General features: G+C 36.7%; 1 protein-coding gene across 3 annotated transcripts; it reads left to right on the top strand.

Annotated features, from left to right (window-relative positions):
• Nucleotides 1–4,030: 4,030 nt before the first annotated feature.
• On the top strand, nt 4,031–14,716 carry LOC111144139 (glucagon). 3 transcript variants are annotated; one of them, XM_022498301.1, is made up of 7 exons: nt 4,031–4,147; nt 5,028–5,193; nt 8,414–8,514; nt 10,090–10,251; nt 11,930–12,067; nt 13,419–13,562; nt 14,234–14,716. In XM_022498301.1, exons 3-7 carry the CDS (start codon nt 8,423–8,425, stop codon nt 14,238–14,240), a joined length of 543 nt encoding a protein of 180 aa, XP_022354009.1. In that variant the 5' UTR covers nt 4,031–4,147; nt 5,028–5,193; nt 8,414–8,422; the 3' UTR covers nt 14,241–14,716. The 3 variants fall into 3 exon arrangements, with proteins under 3 accessions (XP_022354009.1, XP_022354018.1, XP_022354027.1); XM_022498310.1 differs by lacking the exons at nt 4,031–4,147; nt 14,234–14,716 and having other exon boundaries at nt 5,137–5,193; nt 13,419–13,566; XM_022498319.1 differs by lacking the exons at nt 4,031–4,147; nt 14,234–14,716 and having other exon boundaries at nt 5,166–5,193; nt 8,418–8,514; nt 13,419–13,572.
• Nucleotides 14,717–15,938: the final 1,222 nt, after the last annotated feature.

The following is a 15,938-nucleotide window of genomic DNA, read 5'->3' as shown; positions in this document are numbered from 1 at the left end:
GATATAACATCTGTAAATATTTATTCACCCAATATAGGAGCACCTAAATCTATAAAGCAAATATTAACAGACCTAAAAGGTGAAATGGACAGCAATGCAATAATAACAGGAGACTTTAATACCCCACTTATATCAATGGATAGATCATCCAGACAGAAAAGCAATAAGGAAACATTGGCCTTAAAAGACATATTAGACCAGATGGACTTAATACATATATACAGAACATTCCATCCAAAAACAGCAGAATATACATTCTTTTCTAGTACACATGGAACATTTCTTTTTAGCTACTTGAATATTCATGCTACTCCCTCTGGCCTACAAAATTTTTGTTGAAATATTAGCTGATAATCTTACAGGGGTTCCCTTTTATATAGCAAGTTGTTTTTTTCTTACTGCTTTTAATATTCTCTCTTCCTCTTTAATGTTTGACAGTTTGATTATAACTTGTCTTTGTGTGGATCTCTTTGGGTCCATCTTGTTTATAACTCTCTGTTCTTTCTGGAGCTGGATGTCCTTTTCCTTCCCCAGTTTAGGGAAGTTTTCAGCTATTATTTCTTCAAATAATTTTTCTATCCCTTTCTCTCTTCTTCTTCTGGGACCACTGTAATGCGGATATTATTTCATATGATGTTGTCCTACAAGGTGAAAGGTCAAACTCTGGCTTTCAAAGGAATTGATTAATTGGTGCTAATGTCCTACCCCACACTTATTTTATTATAGTTTTCATTTGACTTATTTTTTTTGGAAGATTCATACTTACGTGGTATAAGAAGAATCACTTAATAAATCCTGTTTACTTAGCCAACTCAACAATTGTCAGTATTTAGTCATGCTAATATGATTTATACTTCCACCAACAGCTCTTTTTATTTTTGTGTTTTTAAAAGATATTATTTACTTATTTACTTATTAATTTAATTTTATTTTAGCAGGATGGGCAGGGAGGGAGAGAGAGAATCTCAGGCACACTCCACACTGAGCATGGAGCCTGATGCAGGGCTCTATGCCAGGACCCTGCGATCATGACCTGAGCTGAAGGCAAGAGTCACCCATTTAACCAACTGTACCACCCAGGGACCCTCTCTTTTTAAGTTATACAATTTTTTTCTTTTAGTTAAAATTTATATAAATCAAATTTATATAAATCTGATTTTTTAATCTTAGTTTTGCCTGTTCTTGAACTTCTTAAAAAAGATTCGTCCAGTATGCAGTGTTTTTGTGAGTCCTCACTCAGCATATCTGTGAAATTCATCCACATTGGTGCCAGTACCAGTTTTTCATTCTTTTTTGTTATTGTTGTTCAGTAGTATTCCATTGTATCAATTCCATATCACAGTTTGTTTAATATTTTACTTTCTGACAGTTGTTTCCAATTTTAGCTATAGCTAGAAAGCTCCTGTGAATGTTTTTGTGAGACTTTTTGTAGATAAATATTTTCATTTCTCTTGAGTGAAATTACTAAGTCAAAGGGTAATTGTTTAGGAAGAGGTACTTAACCTCTTCCCAAAGTGGTTGTACTGTCACTTCTTTTTATATTGTATTTATTTGTTATTTTGAATTGATAATTAAACCAAGTGGACAAAAAAATCCCCAAAGTATAACAAGTATATATTGAGAAGTATTCTTGGCATCTGTTTCTGTCTACCTCACTGGTCCAGACTGCAGCTAAGTGCTTCTGTTAGTTTCTTGTGCATTCTTCCAATTATTTTAAATGCAGTGATTAAATAAACATATATTTGTCCCATTCTCTCTCCTAACTCAAAAGTGGCCTACTATGTATATCCGAAATGCCCCTCCCTATTTTCACCTAACAACATAACTTAGAGTCTTTCTATATTGGTGAATAAAGAGCTTCCTCATTGCTTTTTTCTGAACCCTGCTATATTGATGGTTCCAACTTATTATTATTATACACAATGCTGCAATGAAGAGCCTTGTACCTATATCATTACATATATATGTAGTAATAAAATTGGGATAAACTTTCAGAGTGATGCTTTAGCCTTATGAGGCCAGGGGTTATAGATATTTGTAATTCCGTAATATTGTCAAATTGTGCCCTCAAACATGCTGTAACATGTTGTGCTCCCATTGGTCATGCAAGAGAAAACTCCTTGTCCATAGTCTTGCTACCAGAGAGTAGTGATCTTTGCCATTCTCAAATATTTCAACCCAACTATTCTGAACAGCTTAGCAAAATAAAAATACAAAACTCCTGTAACCCATGATTTCATCAGTGGAGGTCCTAAGAAGAACCCACTACATAATTTGTGGGGCAAAGTGCAAAACAAAAATGCAGATCCCTTGTTCAAAAGTTATTAAGAATTTCAAGATGATCGGAGCAGAGTATTAGGCCAAGCACAGGGCCCTTCTAAACATGTGATCTCTTGCAACAGCATAGGTTTTAAGCCATAAAAGTTATCCCAGGTCCTAAGCATCATAAAGAAGGCAAGTAATCTTTGAATAAATACCTTATTTTACCTTAAAACTTGATGCATATTTTTGTACTACTCCATATAATAATTAGGTTTTGTATTACTTCTATCAAGTCAAACTGATGTTTCAGGAAAGTATATCATAGCTATGATGTGGCAGTGCCCCCTGGCAGCCATCAGGTACCTCCTATAGTCTGATGGGAGAACTCTAGATGGCATATGCCATAATTTCCCGGCTTCCAGACAAACTATTTAACACTAGTCATTTAACTATAAGGACCCCACTTTCTCTGCCTCACATCTGAATGACCAAATAACTGTTATGATGGGAATGGAAGGCCAAGTGGAAGCTGGTGTGGGGCAGTCATTGGAAGAAGATCCGCAAGCCCACAATTGTATTGATGTTTGTCTTGATTTCTGATAATATGATGTCTATCAAGGAGACTGCTCTGCCCCTGCTAAGTAGGAGAACAGTGCTTTGTACAATGAGGCTTGGAATGCCTCTGCATTTTCAGAATGTTTGTTATTAATGGTATTGGGGACTTCCAAGAACCAGTGTAGGGGGGCTAGAGATGAAGCCAGAGGATATTTCCTCAAAGAACTTGGGATAGTCCCTTCTGAAATAATAGAAAGCAAGTGCAGTGGAGGGAAACAAGTTTTGTAGTAAGATATTGGGAGGGAACAAAGCCAGGTGCTGTGTTAAGGGCTTTATATACAACATCTCCAGACACCTCTCCCCCCCCCCCCCCCCCCCCCCCCCCCCCCCCCCGCCCCCGCTCCCTCCCTCCTCCCCAATTAGGACTGCTCCAGAAACAGAGAACATCTGAAAAGAAGATAGACACAGAGGACTGAAGAGACATCTATTCAAATAGGCAAAGAGGAAAAAATAGAACTGAATGTCAAACAATTACTACAAATATAGCCAGTATACTCAGGAGGGAAGAGGGAAGAACAACTCCATAGTAAGCTTATCCACACTTTAAAGCCATTTAAGTGTTAATCCACACTGTCCAGAGGAGGGCTACCTTTCTTGCTCTTTCGCTCCCCCTGCTGGCAGTGCCAAGAAGCAATCCTCCGGTGAAAATACCAGCAAGCGTTGAGAGATAAAGAAAACAAGGTAGGTATTTTAGGCAGCCATACTTCTCAGACTTTAATATGCATATGAATTGCCTGGGAATCTTGGTAAAATGCAGATTCTTATTGGGTAAGTCTCGGTTTGGGCCTGAGTGTCTGCATTCCTAGTAAGCTCCCAGGTGATGTGGGTTTTGGGACCACACTTTGAATCGCCATCGGTAACCACCAGCACTAACTCTCTTCTTCTCTTCCTGAGGTCTCCCAATTTCACATAGAACTTATCTCTATGGCCTTTAACTGGCTCTACATCCAACAGTGGGTCCAATCCACAGGTGAAAAATTAGATGTTTCTCCAGTTGCTTCCACGATTTACTTCCGTACGAGTCATCCGCTTTGTCATGCAGTTGATGATATCCGAATACTGGAATCTAGCTAGGAGATATGGCAATGATTTTGTCATATGGAATCACAGTTTTATCTTACAAGACTCTTGTGACCAATCCTCTCATTTTGCAGGTGAGGAAGCTGAGGCACAAGGAGAGTGTGTGACTTGACGGTGGTCCCACAGTTTGTGGACAGCAGCCAGACCAAAATCGAATGACACCAACACTGTTCTCACGCTGCCTGTCCAGGTCGTTTCGCGTTTTTCTCTTTCTCTAAAATGGCCAAACTCACATCTGCTGAATCTTATGGATCATTAGAGTCCTAAGTGGCAGATCACAAAACTCAGGAAATGTGACAGTATGCATCTCATGTCAAGAGTTTTCCTCAAATTTGTTCTTTTATGAATTAGTGTCGGAATCTCTTATCAACACAGTTAGTCTTTATGTATCCATCATAAGAAAAAAGAAGTATGAGTTCCTGTCTTATTATCATCACCTATCTCGGATGTTTAATCCTCATTTTGCTTTATCCTTTCTGCCTGAATCCAATTTGCTACAACAGGACACATTAGGTCTTAAGTGATATTTTTAAAAATTCCCCTCCAAAATAATACAAATTAATTCCATAGGGTGGGGATGAGAAGATTCTTATTGAGTATGTGTTGAGTGAATGATTTATTATTTGGGTAGGTGATAGAATGAACTGGTTATTGCATTCAGATAACTGTCTCATAACTAGACAGCAAAAGAAAGGACTTATAAGACCCTCCAGTGAGGCCCTGCTCAGAGTGAGAGCAGCCATAAACCATGTAATTTCCATGTTTGGTGGGGTTGTTTTTTTTTTTTTTCTTTTCTTTTTTTTTTTTTTTTTTTTTTTTTTTTTTTTTTGTCTTCAGCATCAGAATTCACTTTAGAGTACTTAAGTGATTTTCATGCCTGACTGAGAGTGAAGGGTAAATTTCCAAATTGCCCTTTTCCATTCCCAACAACAACAACAATGAAAAGAAGCAGGAGAGTAAATAAAAAGTTTCCTGGTCCCAGAGGCCCCACCCAGCATACGCATAGAATGCAGATGAGCAAAGTGAGTGGGCGAGTGAAATCGTTTGTAACAAAAACTCATTATTTACAGATGAGAAATTTATATTGTCAGCGTAATATCTGTGAGTCTGAACAACGCTGAGAGTATATAAACCCAGTGGGCTCGGCTGCACAAGTACAGGGCTCAGGACAAAGCACATCCAGAGGTCCGAAAAGGGGGCTTGCTCTCTCTCCACCTGCTCTGTTCCAGTCAGAAGGTAAGATGACCAGTGAGGGACCGCAAGACTTGTAAATCCTGCTTGAGGTGCTGTTAGTTATTTTTAAGGGGGCAAAGTATTATGAATGAAGTCCTGTTCTTTCATCTTAAACCTTATTGCTATTAGTTCACGGGGACAGAATGGAGATGAAAAAGTGACATAAAATGCGTTTACGTATATTTAATTCAACCTAGTGAAGCTGAACAGTGAATGGGATAACAATTCCATGCAAAGATATAAAATAGAAAGAAAGACAAAGATTTCGAATCAATGCCCTTGTTATAAGATTTAACTGTTATGAGAACTGCATTTTTAAATAAGTGGTAACATTTTGAAAAATAAATATTTTCCTTGAGTTTGATAAATGTGTATACTACTTTGAACAGAAGGCGCCTTTTAAATTCAGCAAAAATGTGTCCATTAGAGAAGCTATAACAGCAATTGCTCCTTACCAATGAAAACTTATGGTTTTCTAAAAGAGCAGAATCAACATCATCTTTCAAATATTCAAATTTCTGTTAAGTCTATCAAAAAAAAAAAAAAATCCAAGTCCATGAAATCAGCTCTTTGTAAATGAGACAGAGCATATCTGGTGCAAAGAAAAATATAGTCAATTATTGGGAAGGCTTTGGATGGAACTGAGTAAAACCACTGATTAATAATTCCTTACTATGTATTAAAAACCAATAATAATAAATAATATATCTAAAATGTCCACATTCTGAAATGAAATTTTAGTAAATCTCTTTAGGAAAAACAAACAAACAAACAGGTGTTCTAAAGTACCTAGTTAGCTTCTTAAGGATGAAGAACAATTTTACAAAGATCCTCAATGGAGAAAATGATGAAGTGGTGTGTTTTTGAAATGAATCAACCAGTTTGAAAAGTATCTATTTGGCCTCCAATACCAATGTATTTGGGAATATAACATAATGTCACCTTGTCGAGGTCTAGGGTTTATCTTCCTAAAAGACTTCCTACACAAAGAATGCTATTGTTATGGTATTTTCCTCTAAATTTGATTGGAAATGTGTGGGTCTTAAAAAACTGCAGATTCTCTCTTTAGGCTACCGGAAGGGGGGTGATTAAAATTCTTCTCTTATTGAGTAGGAGCTTGACCTAAAATGACATAAATACTAGCTTTCTCAGTTGTGGCAGTCAAACAATCTTATTCTTAAAATTTTCACAATTCTGTAGGCTTCCACTAAATGAAAAGAAATGATATTTTTAAAAAGCAGTTCCTTTTTCAGTGGAACTCATTTTATTGTCTGTAGAGGACTTCACATATTCACTTCTGTACTGTTGCTTCTCTTTAGGTCAGTTCCCATGGTGGTAGAATCCCACCTGTTCTAAATCTGCCTCCATAGAACATATTAGAAAATATTGTCAAATCTTTTGCAACTTTGTGTAGAAGGAATTATTTAGGACTAAACTGACTTCTTTTTTTCAAGATTGTATTCATTTATTTGACAGAGAGAGATCACAAATAGGCAGAAAGGCAGGCAGAGACGGGGAAGCAGGCTCCCTGCTGAGCAGAAAGCCCTATGCAGGGCTCAATCCCAGGACCCTGAGATCCTGACCTGAGCTGAAAGCAGAGGCTTTAACCCACTGAGCCACCCAGGTGCCCCCTAAACTGACTTTTTAACAGTAAGGTAACCCTAAAAAGAAATGCTTGCTTTAATTTTTTAAAAATTCCCCAAAGCCTGAACTTACAGTTGAGAATTATAACCAGAAGACACAACCTGCATATGTGATAAAGTTTCCGAAGTTTGCCAACTAGGTAAGCTGAAGCGGAGCAAAATGCCAAATTAGTAACTTAATACTGATGAATATGTAATTCCTATTTTGTTGCTTTGTCTAACTGACCACTTAATCCACAAAGACAATACTTCAAAGAAAGAAAAAAAATACCATTGCAGGTACTATGGTCTCCATGTTTTAGCGCCAAAGACAGATAGTAAATATGGCAAGAATGTTCAAGAAAAGATTGATAGTTTAAAATGATAATATTTGTAAAATCTTTCTTTCAGACCAAATGCCATGTGCTAAAAATACTCATTCAAATTATTTATGGATAAGTATAATCAAACTTGGATTGAATTCCCCACTTCTCAAGGTAGACACGGTCCGTCTCAAAAGTAACAGAGAGAACTCCAAGACAAACATCAGACTCAAAGTTTTCGTGCAGTTAAATAGAGGAGCTTGCCCTGTGGGGACACGCGACTGCCCCGCATTCATATTGATCCCCACCCATCCACACTGCCTCATCATGTCCTTGGCATCCAGCGGCTTCACAGAGCATCTGCTTGAGCTATGAAGACAAGCAAACAGGTGTATCGTGCAACCAGGCCTAGGGTGTCAGTAGCAGTGAATGACACGTCCTGGAATAAGTCCAATTATAAAACAACCTGGGGACTTCCAAGGCTTCAGAAGCAAGCATTAATTTTCTTTATGACAGTGATCTCTTAGTTTCTTGGTTGTGATTGTTCAAGTTGCCAGAAGCATTAGTTCTTGTTGCAAATTGCTTGTCTTTAAAATGATTTTTCCCTTTAATTTAGAACAGGTCAAAGCACCCTAAAATACCTCAAATCTGTTGGCCGCTTTATAATTACAAAGTCTAGACCAAGTTACACTATTTAAAATATAAATGAATAATACATCTGAACCGACAGCTGGTATGCCAAGTTGTAGCCTGAGGCTGCTTTAAGATGGTTGAAATGCAGTATAATGTAAATGCTTGGAAGTGGAGGACTATTAATTGAAAGCCAGACTGATAGTGAAGGGGGTGGCATTATGGATAAGGTGCCATTCAGGCAAACCATATGTAGCATATCATCTACAGTAGATATTTTAAATGTTTATCATGGACATTTTTAATTTCAAGTCTGGAAATGAGCCTTCTAATCATTAACACAAGTGTCCTACACTAATGAAAAAGCTTAGTTGGTGGTACACATCTTTTTTTTTTTTTTTTTTAAATTGGGTGGAACATATCTTTTGTATCCTTTTTGTCACCAAACAAAATCTGGGGGAAAATAGAATCTACTATTTGAAATTAAGCTGGGAACATGGTCAGAGTAAAATTGGTGACTAGCTTATTCTTTTTAGTTGTAATATTTACTTAGTCAAAATCGAATTAATTTAATCTGATGGGTTCAAATACAGTTTGTGGTCTCCCCCCTGTCCCCCAGTCCAAGCCCCTGACTCTGTGTTCCCACAGGCAGCAAAAATGAAAAGCATTTACTTTGTGGCTGGATTGTTTGTAATGCTGGTACAAGGCAGCTGGCAACGTTCCCTTCAAGACACAGAGGAGAAATCCAGGTATTAAATCCTTAGATTTGAACTAACGTAACATTATGGTTAGAATAGAGCCCGTAAAAGCTATGATTAGTGAATAGGTCTGAGTAAAATACTCTGTACGTTTTCCAAATGTTCGAAGTATCATTGTGATAAAAGCTTTTCTGCAGAATAGATCAGAGTGTGTGCTATCTCACAACCAAAGGGGTGGTTAATGTTGAAAATCTGTTACACAGGAAATTATAGCTCTTTGACATCTTCAGCTGATCCTATCTGTTCATTACACACTGTAGAGTAGATTATTTTAATTATTCGTACCAACTTTGTGTCTCTTTTACTCCTTTTAAAAAATAATGGTTGGTTGCTAATTGTGAAAGTCGTATGTGTTCATGATAGAAAATTTTTAAAAACGTGAAAAATTTTTTCAAGTACTCAAACTTCACTATTCAGAGAAAACTACTCATAATTCTAAAATTTGGTGTATTACTTTCCTGTATTTTATGTGCACTATATAGTGCACATAAATATTATGCACTATACATAAATATATCCCAGATACTATGCTTTTTTTCTATTTTTTCTTTTTCATTACATTGCCAATTCTTTCTTATGTCATTAAAAATATCTATTAAATGTATGACCCTTTAATGACTGCATACTATTTCATCTCATAAATGTGTAATATTTATCTAGTTATTCTTCCTTTATTGAACACTTAAGAATTCTTCAAATTTTCCCACAAAGAATGCCTCAAATAACATTTTCCCCCTACATTTCTTACTATTTTCTGAGGATAGATTTCTAGTAGTAGAATTACTATGTCAAAGGGTTTGAATGAGTCTAAATTTTTTATATTATCTTGCCAACTTGCTTTCCAGAAAAGTCACACACATACACACTCCCATCAGCAGTATAGAAATACTTCTCTCACACTATCCTCCCCAGTATTTAATCTTTACTAATTTGACAGGTAGAGATAGTAACTCATTTCTATTTCTGAGTATTAATCACATTGAGTATTTCCCCAAATTTACCATGCCAACCAACTGTTGATTACTGGCATGCATATTATCCACCATACAGTTTCAATTTACCAAGTGCACTTTTCTTGTCTTATTTTTGTGTGTGTGTGTTTGTCTTTCTTCCACTATTAGCTACCATATAACCAGTAACTGAGCTACTTGTTTATATTAATATATCCAAAAACACAATTAGGGACATAAATCTGCTGCTTGTCCAACAAATGAGGTATAATTTTTTACTCTTTTAAAATATTGAAGCCATTGAACTCTTTTGTCATTAGTGTAAACATGAGTAGATGCATTAAGTGGGGGAAAAAAAGATTTCTTTAATCCCATTTCAGAAAAGAGAAGCCAGTTGAAAAATCTACTACTAGAATTCAGAATCAGAGTATATTCAATTCCAATAGAAGTGTGGAATTCCCATGGCAAGCTAAAGGTGTCTCTGAACTACCCACTGAAATTCTCAAGACACCTGCCTTCCAGCTTCATATAGTGCAGTATTTTGTAAAGAAGATGCTGTTCAAGGGATTCTACTCTTGAGAAGACATTTATTTGCACCAATTACTGTTCTTCACAGATCATTCCCAGCTCCTCAGACAGACCCGCTCAATGATCCAGATCAGATGAGTGAAGACAAGCGCCATTCCCAGGGCACATTCACCAGTGACTACAGCAAGTATCTGGACTCCAGGCGTGCCCAAGATTTCGTGCAGTGGTTGATGAGCACCAAGAGAAACAAGTAAGGATCTGAACCTGGTCCAAAAGTTGCACACAAATGTATTACATAAATATGTCTAAAATTTCTCCTGACTTCTTCTTCTTCTTCTTCTTTTTTTTTATCATGCTCATCAAAGCATGCCCATAAACTCTTCCAATTTTGATGATTTTCAAGGTTGGTTATGCTATCCTTTGTATTATTCCTCTGAATGCCCTCCCCACCCCACCCCTTCAATTCTCTTACCTACCCTCCAATGGGACATAGATTTTAACTGATATTCCCAACTGTGTCTTGACCCATTTCCCTTTAAAATCGAAAGTTGACCTTTGTGGACCTAAAGGTTAGGATTCTAATTTCTGACCAAAGGATAGAGCAAATTCAACATTCCCTTGTAGGGTTCAAACTCATGACTGTGATCACATTAAAAGTATCCTCTAGCCAAGTTATCATGGTAAGGAATGGAAACAGATGCAGTCTTTTTCTTATAGAATACAATCCAAGATACACATTTAAAATTACAGCCTAGCTGCACAGCATAAAGAGAGAAGAAGGCAAATAAGAACACAAGCCTATCGTAAGGCATACATTTTAATGTTGGATTTTCTTTGACAGTGTTGGGTTTTTTGCTACATCTAGGCTACTGGAGGAAATCATCCGCAAGGGTTTCACAGAGATGGTGGAATTTCACAATTTCTTTGGAGGGTGGCCCACAAGGGGAAGGGAGTTATGCATACAAAGTAGCTGAAGGAATCTAAAAATCAGGAAAAGGGCATAGATTTGTCTGGATAGAATAGAGAAGGGAGAGAGGAAGTGAGAGCAAGAGAGTGAACAGAGCCAGCAGGAGAAACAGGAGTGGCAGAGTGGTTGACCTAAAGGTCTTAAAGTGGAAGTTGCAGCTGCAGGGAAGATGGCGGTCACGGCCAGAGCAGACACTGGGAGAAGTCTCTGCCAAGGGCTACAGATGAGGCCATTGGTAAAATGTGGGAAATCACAAATTTGAGAAAATGAAAACAAGTGTCCTCACTTCTAGGAAGGGAATGCCACAACATGGTAAACTAATGGAAAACAATTTTTTTGTCAGGCGATTTCTGTTGTGTGTTTAAGATCAACCTTCTGGAACAATATATGTAGGGGAAACTGAGGGCAGCTTGTCCCCTTTTGCACAAAGGGCTCTGCACACCCTTGGAGGGTGAAATGGAGTCCTCTTCTTAGCTTTCCTCATGACTGGCCCATCACACATTTCCTTTAATCCATTATCATGTGGTCATTTTGATGATATTTTGAGATAATCCTTGCTTTCCTTTGCACCATCTCATTAACTTTGACCCTTTATGGACTAATAACAAACAGCTGCCTTGCTTGCAAGTAGCACAGCACAGTGCAGAGCCCAACATATATTGAGACTGAAGTAAACACAGCTTAATGATCAATGGCACAGACAAACAGGGGAGGTGAAAACAGGTGTGCTGGGTAGAGAGGATGGGGTTTAGCCTGCCTTGGTTGTTACTAGCCCTCTCCCATCAACCTTGGATCCAGATAATTAATATAGCTTCAGAATGATCCCCTGGCCACCCTCATCTCCCAAATCTTCCTAAGCCCCTTCTACATAGGATCCCGAACCCAGTGCTGCACTGCTTAAAGGTGAGAACCATATTGCTAAAGAGACAGATCTTCAACTTAACTTTCACATTTCTTTCAGGAATAACATTGCCAAACGTCATGATGAATTTGAGAGACATGCTGAAGGGACCTTTACCAGTGATGTAAGTTCTTATTTGGAAGGCCAAGCTGCCAAGGAATTCATTGCTTGGCTGGTGAAAGGCCGGGGAAGGCGAGAGTAAGTCTGTACATTCTTATTTAACATTTTTTTTTTTTTGCATGATGCTGAAAACTTAAACTACACTTATCTATATATGGATCTGGATTACAGAAGCAATTAGTATAGTCTCACAAAGTGAGGAGATAACTTGAATTGGTGGGAGACAGTCTACAAAAGTCTATTCTGTTTTATTTTTTTATAGCAAGTGTTAATAATATTTATAATTAATAATCATCCTCTAGTATAGTTGAGCTATAATGAGGGTATTCATTGGTCAACCCAGAACACTCTTGATAGGAAAGAGAATGTTTTTGGTAACTGTACCAGGACAACAAGCTTAAACTTGAACTGTCTCAGGAAAACCAGAGATAAGGAAAGAGAAGACATAGTGCTGAAACCTGAAAGTCTGACTGTAAATATTTACAGGTGGGATCCCATATACGTGTGTGTCAGGATTCAGGTAAAAACATGATGAAGATGAAAAGGAACAAAACTTAAGACATGTAATGAAACACCACTCAATGTACAGATAGGTGGAAACACCCATAGATTTAACGATATGCCCATTTTTTAATAGGGCTGTCATATAGACAACCACTAAATTGTCAAAGTTGAAAATGAAGCTAAAGCCTTTTGGGACTTTCTTGGAACTTACCACAACCAAACAGATTCCTGAACCATCTCATTTTCTCCTGATCATTTTGATTGACATTTGAAATATGAGAGGCAGGAAATTCATGTTCAACTCTTTTTTTTTTTTTTTTTTTTTAGTGAGATTTAAAACAAGCTCACTGAGACTTAAAGAGATCGTAGACAAAAGGAAACTAGTATTGTCACTGACTTTTAAAACATGAATGATCAAACTGATAAAACTCATGGTAAATAGTCACTTATAATTGAGGATATTTTATAGTGTTTTAAAGTAATGCCAAAAATTCTGCTTTACTAAACCATTCAAAAAGAAAACGTTGCATAGACTAAGTTTTAATCCCTTCATACTGCACTTTGCAAGGCTGTTCAAAATAATCACTAGTTTTAGGGGACAGAACACATTTTTTTTGAGTTATAGACAAATTAAGTCTCAGTAATAACATCTGTGTTGCCAGTACACTAAAATCTTCAAAGTAGCCTGGAATATTGAAAAGGGCATGAAGTTACACAGGTTTGATTTCCCATCCTAGCCCTACTCTTTCCTACCTAAATCATTCCCTTTCCCACATGCAGGTTTCTGTGAGGTTTTTTCCTAATAGGTCCCTGGAAATAGAAACTGTTTCTCTGGGATCCTCACTCAAGTTACCAAGGATAGGCAATCAGTAAGGACTTACTTAAAACATTTAACCAAGTCCTCACTTGAACCTTTTTTTCTCAGTTTCCCAGAAGAAGTCGCCATTGTTGAAGAATTACGCCGCAGACATGCCGACGGCTCATTCTCTGATGAGATGAACACGGTTCTTGATGATCTTGCCACCCGGGACTTTATAAACTGGCTGCTTCAGACCAAAATCACTGAGAGGTAACTGTATTTTAGCTGTTTCTGAAAACCACCAAAACTTCCATAAATATTATCATACAGGCTACAGGTTGTTCTCTATATCAGGGAGAGAGTCTTTATTTTGTCTCTTGGTATAGAATCAAAATTAGGAATCATTAAAGAAAATATTATTATACTCATTTTTGACCATTACCGTCTTCTCCATTCACCCATCTATTCCAAAAACATTTCCTGAGTTCCAACAAAGGACAAGCCATTAGGAACACAGATATGAATAAAACACGGATGTGTTTAGTCATTCACATATTAATGTCACATCAAAAATCACTATCTATATATAGACACTTTAGCACTAAGTAAAAAACCAGTACACACAGTATTAGATACTGAATATAAACATTGTTGTAAAAATCTGAACACCAAAACTTAACCACTTATCTTGATAGGTTATGATTGCTTTTTATAATTATTCATAAACTTTATATTTCTTGATAAGAGAATTTTAGGATAAGTCATCTCTGATTGCAAATGTTTGAAGAGTTCAAAAGACCAAGGGCTTTGTAAGATGAAAAGATTGATGAACAAGTTTTATCAAAACAAATCACTGAACTACTTCTTGGATAAATTAACTTTATCATCTCGGTATTAGAGCTGTGCTAAATCACTGCCATTTTTTTTTTTTTAATTCCTAGGAAGTAAGTACAATACTCTTCAAGATCATCTTCATATCACCAGCCAGCCACGTGGGATATTTGAAATTTCAAGTTCTGTAAATTTAAGACATGTATTCTGAAACCATATTGCTTTGCATGCCAATAAATAAATAAATTTTCTTTTAATGTTGTGTAGCCAAAGATTGTACATGGAATAACCATTGTCAAAATATTGCTAAAATACCAACTTTAAAATATGAAAATGCAGAATTCTCTCATTTTCTTATTTTGGATGAAGTTCCCTAACCTGCTTACATTAGCAATGAAATTATTTTTCTGAGGTCTAATTTGTACATATAAATTATTTTAATCATAATATATCTGCATTTTAATGGTAGGATAAGGGAGGTCTAGTAGTCACAGTGGTAAAACTGGGAAGAGACATTCCTCTTGAAATGTTTGTCATAAAAGTGCTCTGCCTTCACTATATCGAAGGTAGATAAATAAAATTTTCAAGCTTCTTCACTATGGTCTGTTTTCTCTCTTCTTCGTGACCCCACTCCCCCCAAACACCTCTTCTTCTTAAGCTCATAGCCCATGAGCGAAATCTAGTGCCCAGACATGGCTTGATGATTTGAATGGCTGCATGGTGCTTTACCATTTTAGGCCAACACTGAAAAATCATTGTATTTCTATATAAACATGTCCACTTCTGGCTTACCTTTTAAAAAATAGATCATCGGGCAATATTAAACCTACAAGACAAATTTCTTCTGGACATAAGTACCAACTGCCTCCTTCTAAGGAATCACATACTTTTAGTCATTTTTGTTTATCTTAAAAAAGAAAACAAAACAGCTCTTAGTTTTGTTGATCCTTCCATTGTTTTTCTGGTCTCTATTTCACTTATTACCACTCTGATCTTTGTTATTTCCTTACTCCTGCCAACTTTGGGCGTACTTTGTTCTTGTTTTTCCAGATCCTGAGATATAAAGTTAGGGTTATTTATTTGAGATCTTTCGATTTCCTCAGTACAAACATTTGTCACTTTATCCTTCCCTCTAAGAACTGCTTTTGCAGCCTCTCATGCATTTTGGTGTGCTGTGTTTCCATTTTCATTTGTTTCATGATTTTTTTTTTGTAATTTCCTTTTTGATTTCTTCTTTGATCTATTAGTTGTTCAGGAATGTGTGGTTTAGTTTCCACATACTTGTAAATTTTTCAGCTTTCCTCTTGTTATTGATTTCCAGCTTCAAGCCAGAAAGGATAGTTGATAGTTGATATGATTTTGGCCTTCTTAAATTTGCTGAGATCTGTTTTGTGGCCTATTATATGACCTGTTCTGGAAAATGTTCTATATGCACTTAAGAATGTGTATTCAGCTTCTGTTGGATGGGATGTTCTAGAAATGTCTTAGGTCAATTTAGTCTAATGTATGGTTCAAGTTTAACATTTCCTAGTTGATATTATATGTCTGGATAATCTGTCCATTGCTGAAACTTGGGTATTATGTCCCCTGCTATGACTACATCATTGTCTATTTCTACCTTTAGATATGTTAGCATTTGCTTAAGATATTTAGGAGCTCCTATGTCGGGTGTGTGTATATTTATTACTATTATATCTTTTCAATGAATTGACCCCTTTATTATTATTTAATGGCCTTCTTTCTCTCTTGGCTTAAAGTGTATTTTGTCTGATGTAAATATAGCTACCCTCCCACCTTCTTTTGGATACCACTTGA

Source organism: Enhydra lutris, unplaced genomic scaffold (assembly GCF_002288905.1).
Source record: "Enhydra lutris kenyoni isolate GAN:26980312 unplaced genomic scaffold, ASM228890v2 scaffoldscaffold1, whole genome shotgun sequence".
Lineage (NCBI taxonomy): Eukaryota > Metazoa > Chordata > Mammalia > Carnivora > Mustelidae > Enhydra > Enhydra lutris.
Note: the sequence above shows the minus strand (reverse complement) of the source record. Positions and strands in the feature narration are given on the sequence as shown.